The sequence below is a fragment of the Leguminivora glycinivorella genome, chromosome 18 (assembly GCF_023078275.1).
Source record: "Leguminivora glycinivorella isolate SPB_JAAS2020 chromosome 18, LegGlyc_1.1, whole genome shotgun sequence".
NCBI lineage: Eukaryota > Metazoa > Arthropoda > Insecta > Lepidoptera > Tortricidae > Leguminivora > Leguminivora glycinivorella.
In genome coordinates, this window is record NC_062988.1 from 3,596,757 (window position 1) to 3,614,986 (window position 18,230).

General features: G+C 40.2%; 1 protein-coding gene across 2 annotated transcripts in view; it reads right to left on the bottom strand.

Annotated features, from left to right (window-relative positions):
• Positions 1-3,375: 3,375 nt before the first annotated feature.
• Positions 3,376-18,230, bottom strand: part of LOC125236043 (CAPA peptides) — a 56,474-nt gene continuing 41,619 nt past the window's right edge. For both annotated transcript variants that reach the window (XM_048142732.1, XM_048142731.1), the window contains exons 3-5: positions 16,888-16,995; positions 7,162-7,356; positions 3,376-5,758 (exon numbers count right to left, since the gene is read on the bottom strand). In XM_048142732.1, coding sequence (XP_047998689.1) covers positions 5,676-5,758; positions 7,162-7,356; positions 16,888-16,995 — 386 coding nt within the window. In that variant the 3' untranslated portion in view covers positions 3,376-5,675. The remainder of the gene's footprint in view (positions 5,759-7,161; positions 7,357-16,887; positions 16,996-18,230) is intronic.

Sequence of the window (18,230 nt, forward strand, 5' to 3'; positions counted from 1 at the left end):
TTTTAACACTTTAATTCTATTAACACTTTATTTCTACTTGGTGCGAATGCCGCGAGCGCACGGACAATAATGAGACCATCAGGGGCTGTCAAGCCTTATATAGACTAGCGCTGAGGGTAGGTAACCAACAATTTTTTCATTTCTACCCTCCTCCAGCGCTAAAATACTGGTGCGAGTAGGTTCGCAAGTTGCTCAGGACATAACTACATTAGTAAATATGATGTTTTTAAATCTAAGAGACGAAGACAAGATAATTATGTTATAAATGTCATAATGTGTGGGTTATTTCAAATTGAAGAAGATCTTTGATTTGAGATCATAATTAATAAATAATGGACATCTTTGGTTTTGGAACCAATGATGAAATCGTGAAAAAAAATTGACTGATCCATAGAAATGAGCGGCATCACGTCAGTTGAAATGTATGAAACAGCAAATTTTTTGATAAAAGTTGTTCATTATGACCTCAAAAGTAGTACTTTCAAAATAATCCTGTATTTAGTCCTTAACACATCATTCATACTCACAGAATGGAAAACGGATGGTCATTACCACTAGTTTCAAAATTACTAGCCGTCTTTTTCAAAAATATCATTACGTCGTTTTCCACAGACTTTGAAACGGCGAATTCGAGCGCTCGAAATTCTAAAATCGATCCCCTGTACTTATATTTTTGCTCAGTGGCACCCTCAATAAGTTTCTATAATATCTTATCGGTGTAATCATGCGATATTTACTATTACTAGGTACTTAGCCCTGAAACTCACATTCGCCAAAAACACCGCGCATCCGCAGGTTCGGTGGTGCAGTGTCATTCATGGAGTCGTGTCCAATGCGCGCAGCGACGTAGACGCATTGATGATTTAATTTAATTATAAATTGCGAAATCGCGCGGCCCTGCCGCTGCCGGCAAATTGACACGATGGCAGATTCTAAACAGGGTCAACCCATCGTAAACGAATTCCTCGCTTTTCTGCAAGAGAAAAATAAACTGCTGCGGGAAGGAGCGATGGATGCGGCGACTGCTGTTCAGATGTCTTCGCGCACGTCGAAGTTCACCGTGGAAGACATCTGTGTAGCGAAGAAAGTGTTGTGTGAGTTCCTTGGAATAGCCGGCACCTATGTACCTCACCGAAGAGGAGACGAAACTGGGAAGAAGAGCCTGGAGGACATAATGAAGATCCTCAAAGACTTCAACGACCGGATTCCGGAGTTTGTGGCGACGGATATCTCCAACATTTCGTCATACAATCCGGACAACGTCGACGTCAGATGCTTGTTTAAGGAAATCGTGGCCCTAAGAACAAGTTTAGCCGAAATGAATACGAAGTTTGAAGCTAGCCTAATTACTATTTCTGAGTTACGTGAAGAAATAAAATGTTTGCCAATTGCCCCAACTCAGACAGCGGCTTCAAATTTCAAGTCTGATAATCGACCTGCTGACAAGTCGGTTTGTTTGCCTGTTGCCGGCGCAGTAAAATGTGTCGCACGCGCCGATCCGCCGCCCGCGCGCCCCCCGCGCGTCCGGCCGCCACATGTCCCAACGAACTCGCGTCAGCGTGCATATGCTGACGTTGTCGGTGAGTCCGTCGCAATGAACCGGGTAAATGCACCTGTAAAGGTATCACGGGCTCCTATTGTGGAAAAGTCTGCCCGCACGAATGTGGATGAGGAGGGATTCACATTGGTGCAAAAGAAGAGCAAGGCGCGCAGGGCGCCTCGTAAGACTATGTGTGGCAATGCGGAACCAGTGAATTCAGGTCTACGGATTGCTACGCCGAGTAGGGCGCTCTACGTGTCGCGCTTGCACTACTCCGCCGGGGCTGATGAGGTGGTGGAGTACGTTCGCCAGAAGACTGGCTACACGCTGAGAGTGTTCCAGCTACAGTCGCGCCACTACGTGCACTTCAGTTCGTTTGTGTTGCGAGTGCCGCGGCCGCTGCAGGACACCATCGCGAGTGCAGACTTCTGGCCGAAGGGCGTGGTGTTTCGGCGGTTCCGGGGCAACCTGCCGAACCCTACGCCGTGTCAGACGACGCAACGGAGCCACGCTGTTATGTCGTCGCCTAAATAGAATATTGTTTTTTTTTTGTCTGATTTTTACTGTTTTATGTGCTATATTTATAATACCTATTGTTTTTATTTTTTAGTTTCACAGTGCTTTGGTTTTACTGTTATGCTGTGTAACTTATTTGAATAATAATAAATAAATAATAATAATAAATAATAAATAAATTTCAAACTCAATCAGACCAGTGTGCGTAGCCGAATGCACAAACGCTCACGAAACGCATAATTCTTTCGTATCTATCTCTATCGCTCTTGCGCATTGACGCGACAGAGCCAGACTACATTTCTACGTTGTTTCGATTTCGTTTTGCGTCGCAGAAATGCCATTTGGCTACGCCCTCAATGATACTTTTTTTTTTATAATACAATTTATATGCACCCTAAATACGCAGTTTTTCGCGTACCCACCACAATGGACCAGACAATATTCTACCTATTTACTTTCTTGCTAGGGACTTACTAATTTAATTAGCTTTTGCGCTTTTTCTCGATGTACAACCATTTGAACGATCTTACTTCAAGGACATATATAAATAATACCTATTTTGACCTCAATGAAACTTTTTACCTGGCATTGTAAAAAGTTTCATTGATTGTAAGCATTGGTCGTTCGATAAACGATAAAACGTCAAGACGTCCTTTTCGCACTTACAAATGGTGCGAAAAAGACGGCCTGACATTTTATCGTTTATCGCGTGACCATACTTGCTATCGGTCCTGATTTCAGTCTACATATTATACTCACGCACCACTTATGGGTCTATTTTATAAATTTTACAAGATATAAGTACTCAAGATAGTTACTTGTTTCTCATTCTATTCAATATAGGTAGGTACTGTATATTATTCGGTTTCTTCTTCTGTACTGCCTACTTTAATATAGACGACTCATTCTTATAGTAAAGGAGAAGGAACCTAGGTATGTCAAAAATACGATAAAGTTAAATTTTTAACTTCTGATTAGCAGAAACGTCTGCAATCGATGCCACTAGGCTTAGAATAAATTTAAAAGTGGAAAATTTCCGGTTGCCGTTTAAGAAGTTTAACACTCTTACGGTAGATGTCGCTACGGGTCCCATTGACCTTAGTAGTGGAAAATTTCGCTGGCTTGGTTGAAGTCTTGGTGGCTCAGTTGGCAGAGCGCTGGAGTATCGATCCAGAGGCCGTGAGTTCAAGTCTCACCCAAGGCAGACATTTTCCACTTTTAAATTTACGATAAAGTTAATTTTCCATTTTGTAAAAAGTAAGGTGGAAATGTTTACCTAACAATATGTTTCACGTCGTCTGGGTAAAATAAAACAAATATTTGCGCGTATCAGCGTCACTTTTATTGTTTCAATAAACTGGCGCATATAAACAATCACTATTTATAATTTATTTAAATATGAACAACAAATTTACGAAAGTAGCCCCATGGATTACATAAAAAATCCATCCAGCCTTGGGGCCCGCCTTCGCAAAACTTATCCTAGTTAATATTAATATTAATTATATAATAATAGCGAATATACACATAAGTCACAATAAACTTGACGGTAACGTTTCTTTTCGTATACGTAATATAAATAACATAAGTGATTATACAGGGTGTTTAAGAAATGGGCAAAATGGTAAGACGGAACGATCAGACAAACTTGACCCACAGTGCATCTCGCTTCCAACCATTTACGAGTGACATGAACTGTAAGTTCGAGTCTCTAGTACTTGTCTTATTAAGCTCATGGAAAGGTAAAGTAACCTATATGGGGGACACGTTACTTTTATGAAGTTTTCTCAACTAAACGCAACATTATCCATCGATTGTTGCAACGTATCAATAACATTATTACTTTAATATTTTATGAAAACATCCCATTTCAATGCCATCTTAGTAGTAATATTGAATAAATATATACCAGACCAGAATCACAAAATTTGCCTAAATATGATCAAGATAATAACAAATTATTATCAAGATCCTAAATTTTCTTCCCTAATCTCTTTTTGCCTGAAATACAATTCCTCGTCAATAACAACCAAGAGTTTTGACTCATTCTAAACATTTTAAGGTACCTATGACATATTTTAACATTTTGTTCATGCAAGTTCCCATGTCATATTCATCATCGATGAGCGCACAGTGCCTAAATTCAAGTACGCAGAATTGACAATATCTTTTAAATATCAGGACGACAATTGTTGAAATCTAGTCTTCATCAAAAGTATCGTAATTGACAGCAAAAGTAAGTCTTTTATACATTTCACCCAAAGAATTTTGACTTTGTTCTTATACATTTATCGAATGAAATAATTTATGTTTAGGTACACTAGAGCCAGCCACCCTGTATACATAGTCGTTGGCACGCAGACCGTGCGGAGGTGTAACTGTCTTAAACTAACAGGCCAATCCAAACATACACCGAAATCAGAACGATATCCGAATGAATCCAGATATGAGCAAGCACGACCAAAAGTGCACTATACTCATATACATCTATTTATACATTACACATCTCAATTGATTTACATAAAACAGATTATACGTCTTTTCCATCACGGAAAGCATCTCCTCATCCTCCAACCGCGCTCTGTGTGGAACTTGAGTGACGCCTGGTCCAAAGAATGGTCGCAGGCTGGCGTCTCCCCTAATCTCTTCGAGCTAGTTCCGCAGAGCCGCGCGTATGGGTTCACTGAATCACGTCGTGTCTGGTGCATGCTTAACCGATTGAGAACGGGTCGGGAATCGAACATTGCGCCTACCTCCGGAAAAATGGGGATGGAGCGACCGGGAGTGTTGCGAATGCGGATGCCCAAAGCAAACTGTTCGGCATCTTGTCCTAGAGTGCCCACTGACAAAGTACCATGGCCCAGTGGAAGATTTTAAAAACGCAGCGAGCGCAGCCATCACCTACTTGGAGGAATGTAAATTTAGATTAAGTATGAACTAGTTATAGTGTATATACAGTGTATTGTAGTCTTAATTTTATTGCCAGACGATAAATAAATTGGGTGTTCCGGATCTTCGGGAGCCGAAGCCAACTGTTACACGTAGCTCTTTTGATACGAAATGTATGTATCTATACCAAGTGAATGCTGCCCTTGTCCGTGTCATGGTACGCACGCTGAGGCAGCACCCGCGAGGGCGTTAGAAGTATTTGAGAGTTGAAACCTAAAATGAACTTTATTATATTAAAGGTTGGGGATCATAATGTAATATGAATTGATTAAATAACACATGGATTTAGCCAGTATCTGATGAGTTAGAATGGAAATTAAATACATTTTGACTACAAGGTTTGTTTACATTGTTCACAAATTCTATTGACGGCGACTTTACCTGCTTAGCTGAATGACAATGGTTGACGCTAAACGCCAATCTAAACGCAGTCTGTCTGTGTGGCGCCGATACAGAAGGGCGATAACAGCAAGCTGCGATAACGATATTATTGTAAGCATTTGTGCATTTGGCTACCCTGGGCTATTGTATGAAAGTAATGGACTAAATACAGATTATGGTAGGTATTACATTATAGAAGGATTCGACCGAATGACTTCCTTCGGATGTTGTAATGATATCGGTGTAAGTTAGAGTTGGCCTGTAAAGAGTTGCTTCAGTCGATGGAAACTTATTGGTTAGTGTGTCTCTTCTTTCTTTCGAGTTCGGGGTCAATGTGCTCTGGCTCGCTGTGCTCGTTGTTCGCTTGGTAGTCTGCAGAGCAAAAAAACAATATAAATAAATAATACCTACTTCTTGGTCAGCCTGTATACGTAGGTATCGTTAATGTTAATAACTTATTGATGTCAATATGACCATCATGTATCTTTAATGCGAGGTTTCAAATTTAAATATCTATATTTACATATTGCCAAGAACTCAAAGTCCAACATATTTTTTTTTTTTGCAAAAATATTACTTTTTTATTATTTTTATTTTTTTTATTATACTACGTCGGTGGCAAACAAGTATACGGCCCGCCTGATGTAAAGCGGTCACCGTAACCTATGGACGCCTGCAACTCAAACAGTGTCACATGCGCGTTGCCACCCCATTAGAAACTTGTACATTCCCTTTTGCTGTGTTAAGTACACAGCAAAAAGGAGTGTACAAGTTCCAAGGAGGGTTCGGGTTGCCGACGACTCAAAGGACAATAAACGGAACAAGTTAGTTCCGTAAGTCCTCCCGTCATCAGCACACCGCACCCTCGTTGAGCTCTGGCAGCCTTACTCACCGACAGGAACACAACACTATGAGTAGGGTCTAGTGCATTGTGAGTAGGGTATTGTTCTGAAATTATTTATTTCTAGCTAGACTCGATTAATTCATAGACAACGTCAACGCAGATTAAAGAATAGCGTATTCATATTGATCGACTCTGGCCAACATGGCACACGCACCCACATCTCGTCACTACTTTGAAAAATCTCGTATCTCACACTGCTCCTCAAAGTTAAAACGCAGTAAGTCTATATGCATTCCATACATACAATTTTCTTTTCATTGACAGTCGAAGATACAAGTTTTTTTAAAGTAGTGACGATCTGTCGATTGCCGGTCTAATGTGCGGCGGTAATTCATAATGCGTTACCAATTCCGCAATGCAATAATGAATATGATGTGGGTTCGAGTCCCATGTTGGCCAGAGTCGATCACTGATGATTTTTTCATTGCGATTGATGTCTGCATTTATAATTTGCGAATTGAAGTAAGGGCGAATTTTAATGAAACGTGCTTTTCAGCCATTCTTCAGATTTGTATCCGTTTGAGCTGTTTGTTTTGCCTTGGTAGTATGTTACTGTGCGTCAAAACGTAGAAGCTTTTTACCCACTTTCCGGTTTCCGATTGAGCCGAAATTTTGCACACATATGTAAATCACGTGACAATGCAATATTATGGTATCATGGAGCGGATCTGATGATGGTGCAGAAAGGTAGTCATAGGAACTTTGTCGTGAAATGAGGGTAAGGGGTGTTCAGAAACGTCTCAGAGAGCAATAGATGACTGTTGAAAGAAAGGTACAGTCGGCGATAAAAGCTTGTGCCAAAAATGAAATTCTTGCAAAAAAACTTATTTTTATATATTTATATCGTTCTGAAATTTACACCAGAACTTACCCTCTTCGCTCTTGTAAGCGCGTCCTAACCTGGGCCCGAACCACATGCCAGTGCTGTCCCCATTTTCCCCTTCCCGCTTCTCATTCTGGCGACGGAACATATCCTCCAGTCGGTACAGGTTAGGGTGTTCGCGGACATCGCTGCGGCCGACGCGCGGGAACGCGTACAGCTGGCGTTTTTCTGCTGGCTTGTATTCTGATGACAAAATAGATATAAAACTATGTAATTTTACACAAAGTTGGAAGGACATTGCGGTGGTAGGGGTATTTCACTAAAAAAGCTGGCCATTACTCGATACAAATAAGAAAAAAATAAAAATAAATTAAAATAGCATATTTGGAACTACTTATAAAAATGTATATAAATAATTTTGGCCACCTTTTTTGGTCAAATACCCCTATGTCCACACATAGTGGTGTTAGTCTCAGGCCTGAGTGCACGCTTATGAGGCGTGCAGCGGGCCGGGGCGTGCGTGCATATCAAACAATTGAAGCTCGTACAAATGTCCTGAGTCGGCGCTGCATGAGGTGTACGCAGTACGCACGCTCGCCCGCCCCGCCAAAGGCTTTGAGAGCTTCCACTCTGAAAAGACTAATTTGCGTCAATATTTTTCTTCGTCTGCGTAAGTAGGTGCGCACACCTGCACAGGTTGCGTCGCATCGTGGGCGCACTTTCATACTCGCCCATAGACCGATGGCGTGAGAGACAAAAAGGTCGCATCGCAAAGTCGCCCGTTTCGCCCTCTAACCGTCGGACACTGGCGAGCAAATTTTTTTATACCACGTCGCTGGCAAACAGGTATACGGCCCGCCTGATGGAAAGCGGTCACCGTAACCTATGGACGCCTGCAACTCGAGGGGTGTCACATGCGCGTTGCAGACCCATTAGAAACTTGTACACTCCTTTTTTGAAGAACCCCATAGTGTAGTTCATCGGGAATACCTCGGCAGGGAGCTCATTCCACAGCCGGAGCGTTCGTGGGAGGAAATTCCTCTGAAATCGCACGGTGCACGGCGCGACCATTTAGGTTGTAAGGTATGTGGATAAGCGCCCTGTCGATGGCGAGCGGTGCGATGATGAAAAGTGGTCGTTGGTATCATGTCAAATTAACAGTTCTTCAGAACACAACCCATTGTACAGGCAGGTACACATCTAAATATATAAAAGAAGAAGCTGACTGACTGACTGACATATCAACGCACAGCCGAAACCGCTGGTCCTAGAGATCTCAAATTTGGCACGTAGGTTCCTTATATAGTGTAGAGGAGCACTAAGAAAGGATTTTCCAAAATTCACCTCCTAAGGGGGTCAAATGGGGGTTCAAAGTTTGTATGGGGAAACAAGATTAGTTTGACTATTTTATTCGAAACTTCACAGGAAGATTCCTTAAGACATATGACTGAATACGTGTTTCAGGTTTTTTGAAAATTTAACCCCTAAAAGGGTGAAAATGGGGGTGATAAAGTCAAAAAATCAATATGGGTATCGTTTTTATGGTTTATCGGGTCGCTAATCACGATAAATACAACGTTTTTAAAATCTAACGAGGCGGAAGTGAAATACCTTCTCCCCTGTTGTGGTGCAATGGGGTTTAAATATCAAAAAAATATATAAAAGAAGATATTGACTGACTGACTGACATATCAACGCACAGCCGAAACCGCTGGTCCTAGAGATGTCAAATTTGGCACGTAGGTTCCTTATATAGTGTAGAGGAGCACTAAGAAAGGATTTTTCAAAATTCGCCTCCTAAGGGGGTTAAATGGGGGTTCAAAGTTTGTATGGGGAAACAATGTTAGTTTCACTGGTTTATTCGAAACTTCACAAGAGGGATCCTAAAAACATATGACTAAAGACGTGTTTCAGGTTTTTTGAAAATTTAACCCCTAAAAGGGTGAAAAGGTGGTGGTAAAGTCAAAAAACTAATATGGGTATCATTTTTAGGGTTTATTGGGTCGCTGATCACGATAAATACAACGTTTTTAAAATCTAACGAGGCGGAAGTGAAATACCTTCTCCCCTGTTGTGGTGCAATGGGGTTTAAATATCAAAAAAATATATAAAAGAAGAAACTGACTGACTGACTGACTGACTGACATATCAACGCACAGCCGAAACTGCTGGTCCTAGAGATTTCAAATTTGGCATGTTCCTCATATAGTGTAGAGGAGCATTAAGAAAGGATTTTTCAAAATTCCTCTCCGAAGGGGGTGAAATGAGGGTTCAAATTTTGTATGTGGAAACAAGATTAGTTTGATTATTTTATTCGAAACTTCACAGGAAGATTCCCAAAGACATAGACTAAATACATGTTTCAGGATTATTGAAAGTTTAATCCCTAAAAGGGTGAAAAGGGGGTGATAAAGTCAAAAAAACAATATGGGTATCGTTTTTATGATTAATCGGGTCGCTGATCACGATAAATACAACGCTTTTAAAATCTAACGAGGCGGAAGTGAAATACCTTCTCCCCTGTTGTAGTGCAATGGGGTTTAAATATCAAAAAATATATAAAAGAAGAAACTGACTGACTGACTAACTGACATATCAACAAACAGCCGAAACCGCTGGTCCTAGAGATTTCAAATTTGGCACATAGGTTCCTTATATGGCGTAGAGGAGCACTAAGAAAGGATTTTTCAAAATTCTCCTCTTAAAAGGGTGGAATGGGGGTTCAAAGTTTGTATCGGGAAACAAGTTTAGTTTGACTATTTTATTCGAAACTTCACAGGAGGATTCCTAAAGACATGTTTCAGGTTTTTTAAAAATTTGACCCCTAAAGGGGTGCAAAGGGGGTAAAGTCAAAAACACAATATGGGTATCGTTTTTATGGTTTATCGGGTCGCTGATCACGATAAATATTTAAAATCGAATGAGGTGGAAAAGAAATTTTCTCCCCTGTTGTTGTGCAATGGGGTTAAAATATCCAAAATAGCCATAAGTATAGGTTTAGTTTTTATCTTTACTTCTGGTTCAAGAGATTTCAAATTGACACGGAAGTTCCTTAGAGGAGCACTAAGAAAGGATTTTTCAAAGTTCACCTCCTAGCATGATAATTTGACAGGGGCAAGGACAGGGACAGGGACAGGGACAGGGACAGGGACAGGGTCAGGGACAGGGACAGGAACGGGATAGGGTTAGGGTTAGGGATAGGGAAGGGATAGGGGTAGGGGTAGGGGGTAGGGGGTAGGGGGTAGGGGTAGGGGTAGGGAAGGGGTAGGGGTAGGGATAGGGATAGGGATAGGGATGCGGATGCGGATGCGGATGCGGATAGGGATAGGGATAGGGATAGGGGACGGGGATAGGGATAGGGGAGGGACAGGGGCAGGGACGGGACGGGGACGGGGACGGGGACAAGGATAGAGATAGGGACGGGGATAAGAATAGGGATTGGGGTCGGAATAATCGGTCGGCAATCGATATCTAGGCAGTGTAAAATGCAGGTGGCTCAGTGGGAAGGGATTAGTAAGTATGCATCGGCGAGTATCCTGCATCCGTAATAACTATTACATTCAATGTGCTGTAAGAAGATCGTTGTTTGCTTGCCTTTTATATGTTTACGTTTGCAATAAGTATAAGCAAAATGGAAAAAATTGTAAGCGATAATGCAAGGAAGTACTTTTTACCCTACCGACCATAACGTCGAGATACTGGCTATGTGGGTTGTATGAAGTTTCCCCAGTATAAATATTTATATAGGTAAAATACATACATATTCGTACCTACTACCTACGCTGTGGTCGCTGTGTAACAATTCTACAATCATTGCAAGAATTTCTTTTAAAACAATAGTAATATGTGTAAGGTACAGTCAGCCAAAAAAGTGGTTTACCACTTTTTGATCAATAGAGTCGAAAAGTGGGAAACCACTTTCATGGCTGACCGTACAGCAAATAGATCAGTTACAATGGCCCCCCCAGTCGAGAATTGCCCCGCTTTACCTTAATCGAAATAATCGCGGACAGATTTTGTAAACGTTTCAATAAGAATACTTTTATTACGCGGGCGAAGCCGCGGGTAAAAGCTAGTAAATTATATAAAAGAGGCGCGTTCCTAGCACACATTCTAAGCTCGTGTAAGTGAACGCGTACCATGCTTGTATTGAGTGAGATATGACAGGTTGACTGTTCGCGTTATTGACAGGCGGTAACTGTGAGGTAACCGAGAGGGGGTGGGCGGCGCTTTCAGCCGGTGCGGGAATGGCCATACTGTACGATAGTACTCTTTATTATACTGTGGCAGAACTACTGATGTGCCGACGCACGGAAAGTTTCCAAAATTCAGATATTTTAACCCCCGACGCAAAAACGACGGGGTGTTATAAGTTTGACGTGTCTGTCTGTCTGTCCGTCTGTCTGTCTGTCTGTCTGTCTGTCTGTCTGTTTGTCTGTATGTGTGTGTCTGTCTGTGGCATCGTAGCTCCTGAACGGATGAACCGATTTCGATTTAGTTTTTTTTATTTGAAAGCTGTGTTAGTCGGGAGTGTTCTTAGCCATGTTTCATGAAAATCGGTCCACTAGGTCGCGGTCGGGGGTTTTTTTCAAAATTTTAATTTTGTGGTTATATAAGACCAAATGCTTGTTTATCATATAGGAAAACTTCGGAAACTTTCCATAATTTGTATGGACAATTGTATGGGTGGAAACCAGGAAACTTTCCATTTCATAAATTAAAATTCCCTTTATTTTTCGTGAAAGTTTCGTGAATTTTTCAAGAAATTTAAGATTTTTTAGAAAGTTTCCGCAACTTGCACATCACTATTGGCGCACCTTATCGTTAGAATCTATGTCAGACCTAAATATTCTCCTAACTACCGGTGACTTAATTTAATCCAGATTACAATTTCTCCATGGAATCCATATGATCCTAGTCTTAGAATCCCCTTCATGCCTTTGTTCCGTAATGAATCAAATTGAAATTCTCTGAACACTGCAATATGCTGTGTAATTATCCTCCTCTCCGTAATATCCTAGCTTTTACTTGAATATTAATTTAACTAAGTTCTATAAAAATATCAATTAGGTAAGGTAAGGTAATCGTGAGTGTTGTGTGTAGGCAAAGGACAACCCTAGCGCAAAAGTGAATAATCAAAACAAGTCAACTGGGGGTTGATGCAATTCCTCGCCAGTCTACCCGTGACAAATGTAACTGGTCCCTTTTTTAGTGTTTTACAATGTTTGCATTATTAAATAAAATGTCCACCGGTTTATATAATATATATTATGGTATAGGAGTGTTCAGTGGATACATGTAGAACTCAACATATTAGTGTAATAATGGAAAAAATGGATTAGAACAGTTACAATTGACCCCCAGTCGAGATTGGCCCCGCTGTACCTTATAAAAAAAATCTTAGTAGGTACATAATTGACGACGAGTTGGTTTTAGTAGGTGGGTCCTGCCTGCTTAGCCGATGGTCGTTTGGCTATCGTGATTTTACCCGATAAGGGCATTTTTTAACCGACTTCTTTACCGAAATCAAAGAAGGAGGTTATTTATATTAGGGTTCATGTTTTTGTGTCATGGGTTCATGTTTTTTCGTCACGATGTTTTCTATACATACATACATACATACATACAATACAATCACGCCTGTATCCCATAAAGAGGTAGGCAGAGCACATGAACTACTCAAGTTTCAGTGCCACTCTTGGCAAAAAGGGGTTGAAATTAAACGAAATTCTGACATTGCAGTGACAGGTTGCCAGCCTCTCGCCTACGCCACAATTTAACCCATATCCCACAGTCCACTTCTACGACACCCACGGGAGGGGTGGTGAAATTCTTAACCCGTCACCACACGGGCAAATGTTTTCTATATAAGTATATAAATATTTGTAATATTGTATATCGTTGAGGACCCAAAACACAAGCGTTTATTCATGATATAATCATGGGATGTTCCATGTAAGAATGTCCTAACGTAAAAGTTCCAGTGATCGACATTGTCCCAATAGATGCCACGTCCAATTTAAAGTCACTGTCAATAATTGTGTCAGAACTTCAGAAGGGCGTCATATATATTGTAATTTACCGTGTCGACCACCGATACCTTACTTTTAAATATTAATTAATTTAAAATAAGAATGAGACCTTCCGGAAATAGAAAAAAAATTAGTCAATATTCTATGTTATTAACACCCCTAACACTATTTGAGACGCGTCGAAATAATTTTTTTACTTTAAATCTTACTGTAAATAAACACAAGGTACACAAGGTATAACTTAATAGGGTTTCTGGCACAGGCGTTTCACACTCGGTTCATAAATAGTTGATTAGGTAGGTATTATTTTATTTTAAAGTAAATGTACGTATTTTGTTAAAAGTATTATTATATTATCATATTTCTTTCTTTATTATTCACAAAGATATCGTGATATATTATGTATTCGTCAGTTTTTAATCCCCGGCTCAAAAACGACGTCTGTGTGTGTGTCTGTCCGTAGCATCGTAGCTCCCGAACGGATGAACCGATTTAAATTTACTTTTCTTATTTTGAAAGCATTCAGCTTTCATCTAGTCGAGAGTGTTCCATGCATGTTTGAAATCGGTGCACTAAATATGTCGGGTTTTTTTAATTTAAATTGTGCGGTTAGGTAATTTGATCAAGACATGTTCAGAAGAATGGGTTAAAAAGAGCACAAACACGCAACAAAATTGAATGATATAAATCTGAGAAGTACCTACCTAGAGAATACTCGTACAGTCTCGTAATAAAATAGGTTACGAGCCATAACGTGTCCCTTTTAACTGTGCACTATAAGCATTTCACACCACGTGTCAAAGTTCAAAGGTCAGCTTATGACCGAAGACGCTAAGAGGTTGTCGTATCAATAAAAAAAAAACCTATAGATACGAGTAGTCACATGATAATCAATGCTTGGACTCATTTTCACGGTGCGGTAACTAAGGGGGCGTCCATTAATCGCGTCATACTGCATAGGGGGGGGGGAGGGGGTCATGAAAAAATCACCAAATATCACCATGGGGGGTGGGGGGGTTAGGAACATATCACGTGTATTTTTTTTGTTACACTAACGTAAAGAAAAAAACATATTTCTGAGCTATTTTTATATCAACTTTTACAGTCAGAACTTGCGTTGTGCAGTGCAAAGAGAACAGAATATAATAGAATATAATTTATTCGTGAACACAGTCAAGATTAATTACACATTACAACACAAACAGAAAGGAATGAAGTGCCACGAAATGGCCCCATCTCAGCGTGTTGCTGGTGGCTTCCAGCGCTGATCTTCCGATGAGACCATCAAGTGAAAAAAAACCCAAACTAAACATTTTTTTCCACTTTTTATTTTACCACTTTGTTGGCGTGATTGATATACATATTGGTACCAAATTTCAGCTTTCTAGTGCTAACGGTCACTGAGATTACGGACGGACGGACAGACAGACAGACATGGCGAAACTATAAGGGTTCCTAGTTGACTACAGAACCCTAAAAAGACGAAACAAAAATGAATGTACATACATGTAATATTCAAACGCACTCGACACTTTCAAAAGATTTGGTAACTCCTTGCAGCCCCAGTGAGTGAAATTCGTAATTTGAGTTTTTTTTCTTTTAAGTCCAATTTAGGCTTGACTATATATATATTTCTTATAGGTTTTCTTGTAATCTATACATTAAAGGCCATCTCGGGTATTTTTTTTTTTATTTTATGCTAATTAGTTTCGGAGATAAGGGAATGGTCATTTTTGCCTGTTTTCTTAAATTACTTGAAAATTACTTGACTGAAAATTATTAAAAACATATAATATTATATTTTTGAAATACGTATAAGGGCCATTTTTTTCAAAGTTGTCCACCCCACTTTTTTTGTAACATGGGTATTTTTTACGCGATTCATATTCAGAATCGCGAGGTCTTTTGATCGTGATGGGAAAAAAAATATCCCAAGATTTCCATATGTATTTTTTTTGGACCTTCCATTCCGTTACCGCCATACAAAATGTATGAAAAAATGGTAACGGAATAGAGAAAAAACCTTGGGACACTTTTTTACTGCTATTAGGATTGAAAGAGCTCGCGATTCTGAGTGGAAAGCACATAAAAAATTCCAAAACAAAAAAGTGGGGCCCAATTAACACCCTTTTATTTGATATGTAACACGCTAAAAAACTATTTCAAAAAACTTTGATTCCTAATTTTCACTTTTACCCCCCAAAAGTGGCCCCTATAGTTGTTTTTTTTATTTTATTTAAATTACATGCCCGTCTTTGGGTCACAAGTTCACATATGTGTGCCAGGAAACAAGTTAATCGGTTCAGTTGTTTCGGTTCAGTGGTTTCCTTTTTGAGGTACAGAACCTTAAAAATGAGGGGGCTTAGGTTTAATTCTCATAGAAAATTTGAATTTCGCGCCAAGATTTGGTTGATTCGTTGGTTGGAAAAAAGTCTACTTAAGTTGCCAAAAAATTACACGTCATATTGGCCAGGGGGGGGAGGGGGTCCTGAAAATATCACCAAAGATCACCATGGGGGAGGGGGGGGGTCTAAAATAAGCCAAAAACGTATGACGCGATTAATGGACGCCCCCTAACATGCGACTTTAATTACAATGCGCTATTTGAAAACTGAAATAGATACCGTACACTAAAAAAATCGACCAAGTCCACTCGTGGCGGAGTCGGGAATCGAACCCGGGTCTTCAACATACACGGTCATCGAAAATTCTCCAGTGTATGTTATCTCTGAAGGCTAATAGGCGCCTATGAGTCATAGGCGCCTATTAGCCTTCAGAGATAACATAGGCTATGACTAGTTTTGGGCGAGCAGATAGGAAATTTGTATGTAATTGGCAAGAGTGGCATTGAAACTTGAGTGGAATCTTTAAAAAACCGGCCAACAGCGCGTCGGGCCACGCTCAGTCTAGGGTTCCGTAGTTTTTCGTATTTTTCTCAAAAACTACTGAACCTATCAAGTTCAAAATAATTTTCCTAGAAAGTATTTAAGGTGTACTCGGGTAATTCCGAACGTCGAAAACCGTCGGCAAATTCCGAAAAGGGACCCTTATTACTATGGAATCACGGGTGATTATCATTTGAATTTCGGAATTTTCCGATGGTTTTCGACGTTCGGAATTACCCGAGTACACCTTATAAAGTTCTACTTTTGTGATTTTTTCATATTTTTTAAACATATGGTTCAAAAGTTAGAGGGGGGGGGGCGCACACAATCAGTCCCCACTTTACATGTAGGGGGGGTACCCTACCAAAACATTTTTTTCCACTTTTTATTTTACCACTTTGTCGGCGTGATTGATATACATATTGGTACCAAATTTCAACTTTCTAGTAGTAACGGTCACTAGAATAATCCGCGGACGGACGGACGGATGGACAGACAGACAGACATGGCGAAACTATAAGGGTTCCTAGTTGACTACGGAACCCTAAAAATTACATATGTAGGTAGGTCCTGGAGAAAAAGCCAAGTGCCGGTAATAGCTACTTAAACACTCAGTTATATGTGTATTGTGTAAGTTGGGTCCACCGAGTACATTCTAGTCCAGTGTATGAGGAGCTGACTATCCCAGCGATCAGCTATGACGGCCAGGAAGCTGTTCCGGTTTTATGAGAATACAGTAGTGATTATATGTATGAATGTCATAAGAAAACAATTGAATTACATTTCCAAGGAATTATCAAGCCTTTTCTGGAAAGAGATACAGATTCAGCACTGATGAGGAAGTGAAACACACTTACCTAAATAGAAGTCATTGATCGGGATCTCCCACGTATTATGTGCTCGTCCCACCCTTGGGAAAGGGTACAGGTTTAACACGCCGTCTCTCCGAAGCTTTGCGCTGGTCTCTGTGATATAAAAAAGGTGTTAGGCATATTACAACGCTGATTAAAAATATTATCACGAGAGAAAAACATAACGTAATTCAGTCACTGTAATAAAATGCCCTCTTTAGATTCCAATTACATTTTTTTAATCCAATTTGCCAGAGCTCAACGAGGGTGCGGTGTGCTGATGACGGGAGGACTTACGGAACTAACTTGTTCCGTCTATTGTCCTTTGAGTCGTCGGCAACCCTAACCTAACCCTCCTTAGAACTTATACATTCCTTTTTGCTGTGTACTTAACACAGCAAAAGGAAATGTACAAGTTTCTAATGGGGTGGCAACGCGCATGCGACACTGTTTGAGTTGCATGCGTCCATAGGTTACGGTGACCGCTTTACATCAGGCGGGCCGTATGCTTATTTGCCACCGACGTAGTATAAAAAAAAATCTATACCTAATTCATTCAATGTAACTAATAATCCTGACATGTAACCTGGTGTTAGACTTATATTGACCGGGATATAGACCGTGATTACCTTTTTGATTTTTGTCGAGCTCCCGATATTTCGACGCAGTTGCATGCATCATGATCACGGAAAACTGACGAATAACCGTGAAAATAACCGTGAATCATTCAAAACTCTTAACCTGGTGTTATTAATAACCTGCAGTGTTCATACACGGATTTACACATCAACGGAGAATCATCAGGAAACGTCAATGTTGGCAAGTCGAATAATTTACGCTAGTTGACGAGTGATTGACGCGTGATTGTCACTAGATGTCACTTAACTATGCCTATACAAACAACCCGCATTTACTGATGTGTGGTGTTACAACTCTTCCATTGCTTATTCCTCTATGATATTTCTTAGTTAATTTAGCTAAGTATTTAATTATATAGATAAGGATGATTAACTCCTGTAGGTACTCCCTTTGTTATGTTCAAAGTCGCGAAAAATTGCCTCAGATGGACAGATTATTTTTACAGACCTCTCTCAACTACCTCCTTCATTGTTCCAAAACTAACCAAAATGTGCATGTCTCAACACTACCAGCGCTGAACAAAACAAATGACCTGTCCACACAAACCGCTGCCATCAAACATCTCCAAGGCAATTGCGGCATCCGTTACAAATCGTCTGACGACTCCCCCGCTATAAATACACAAAGCTGACGATAAATATCAATGAATGCGGAGTCTATTCTCGATTGCCTTGAAATTGAATGGGGATTGTATTGAGACTTCATTTTAT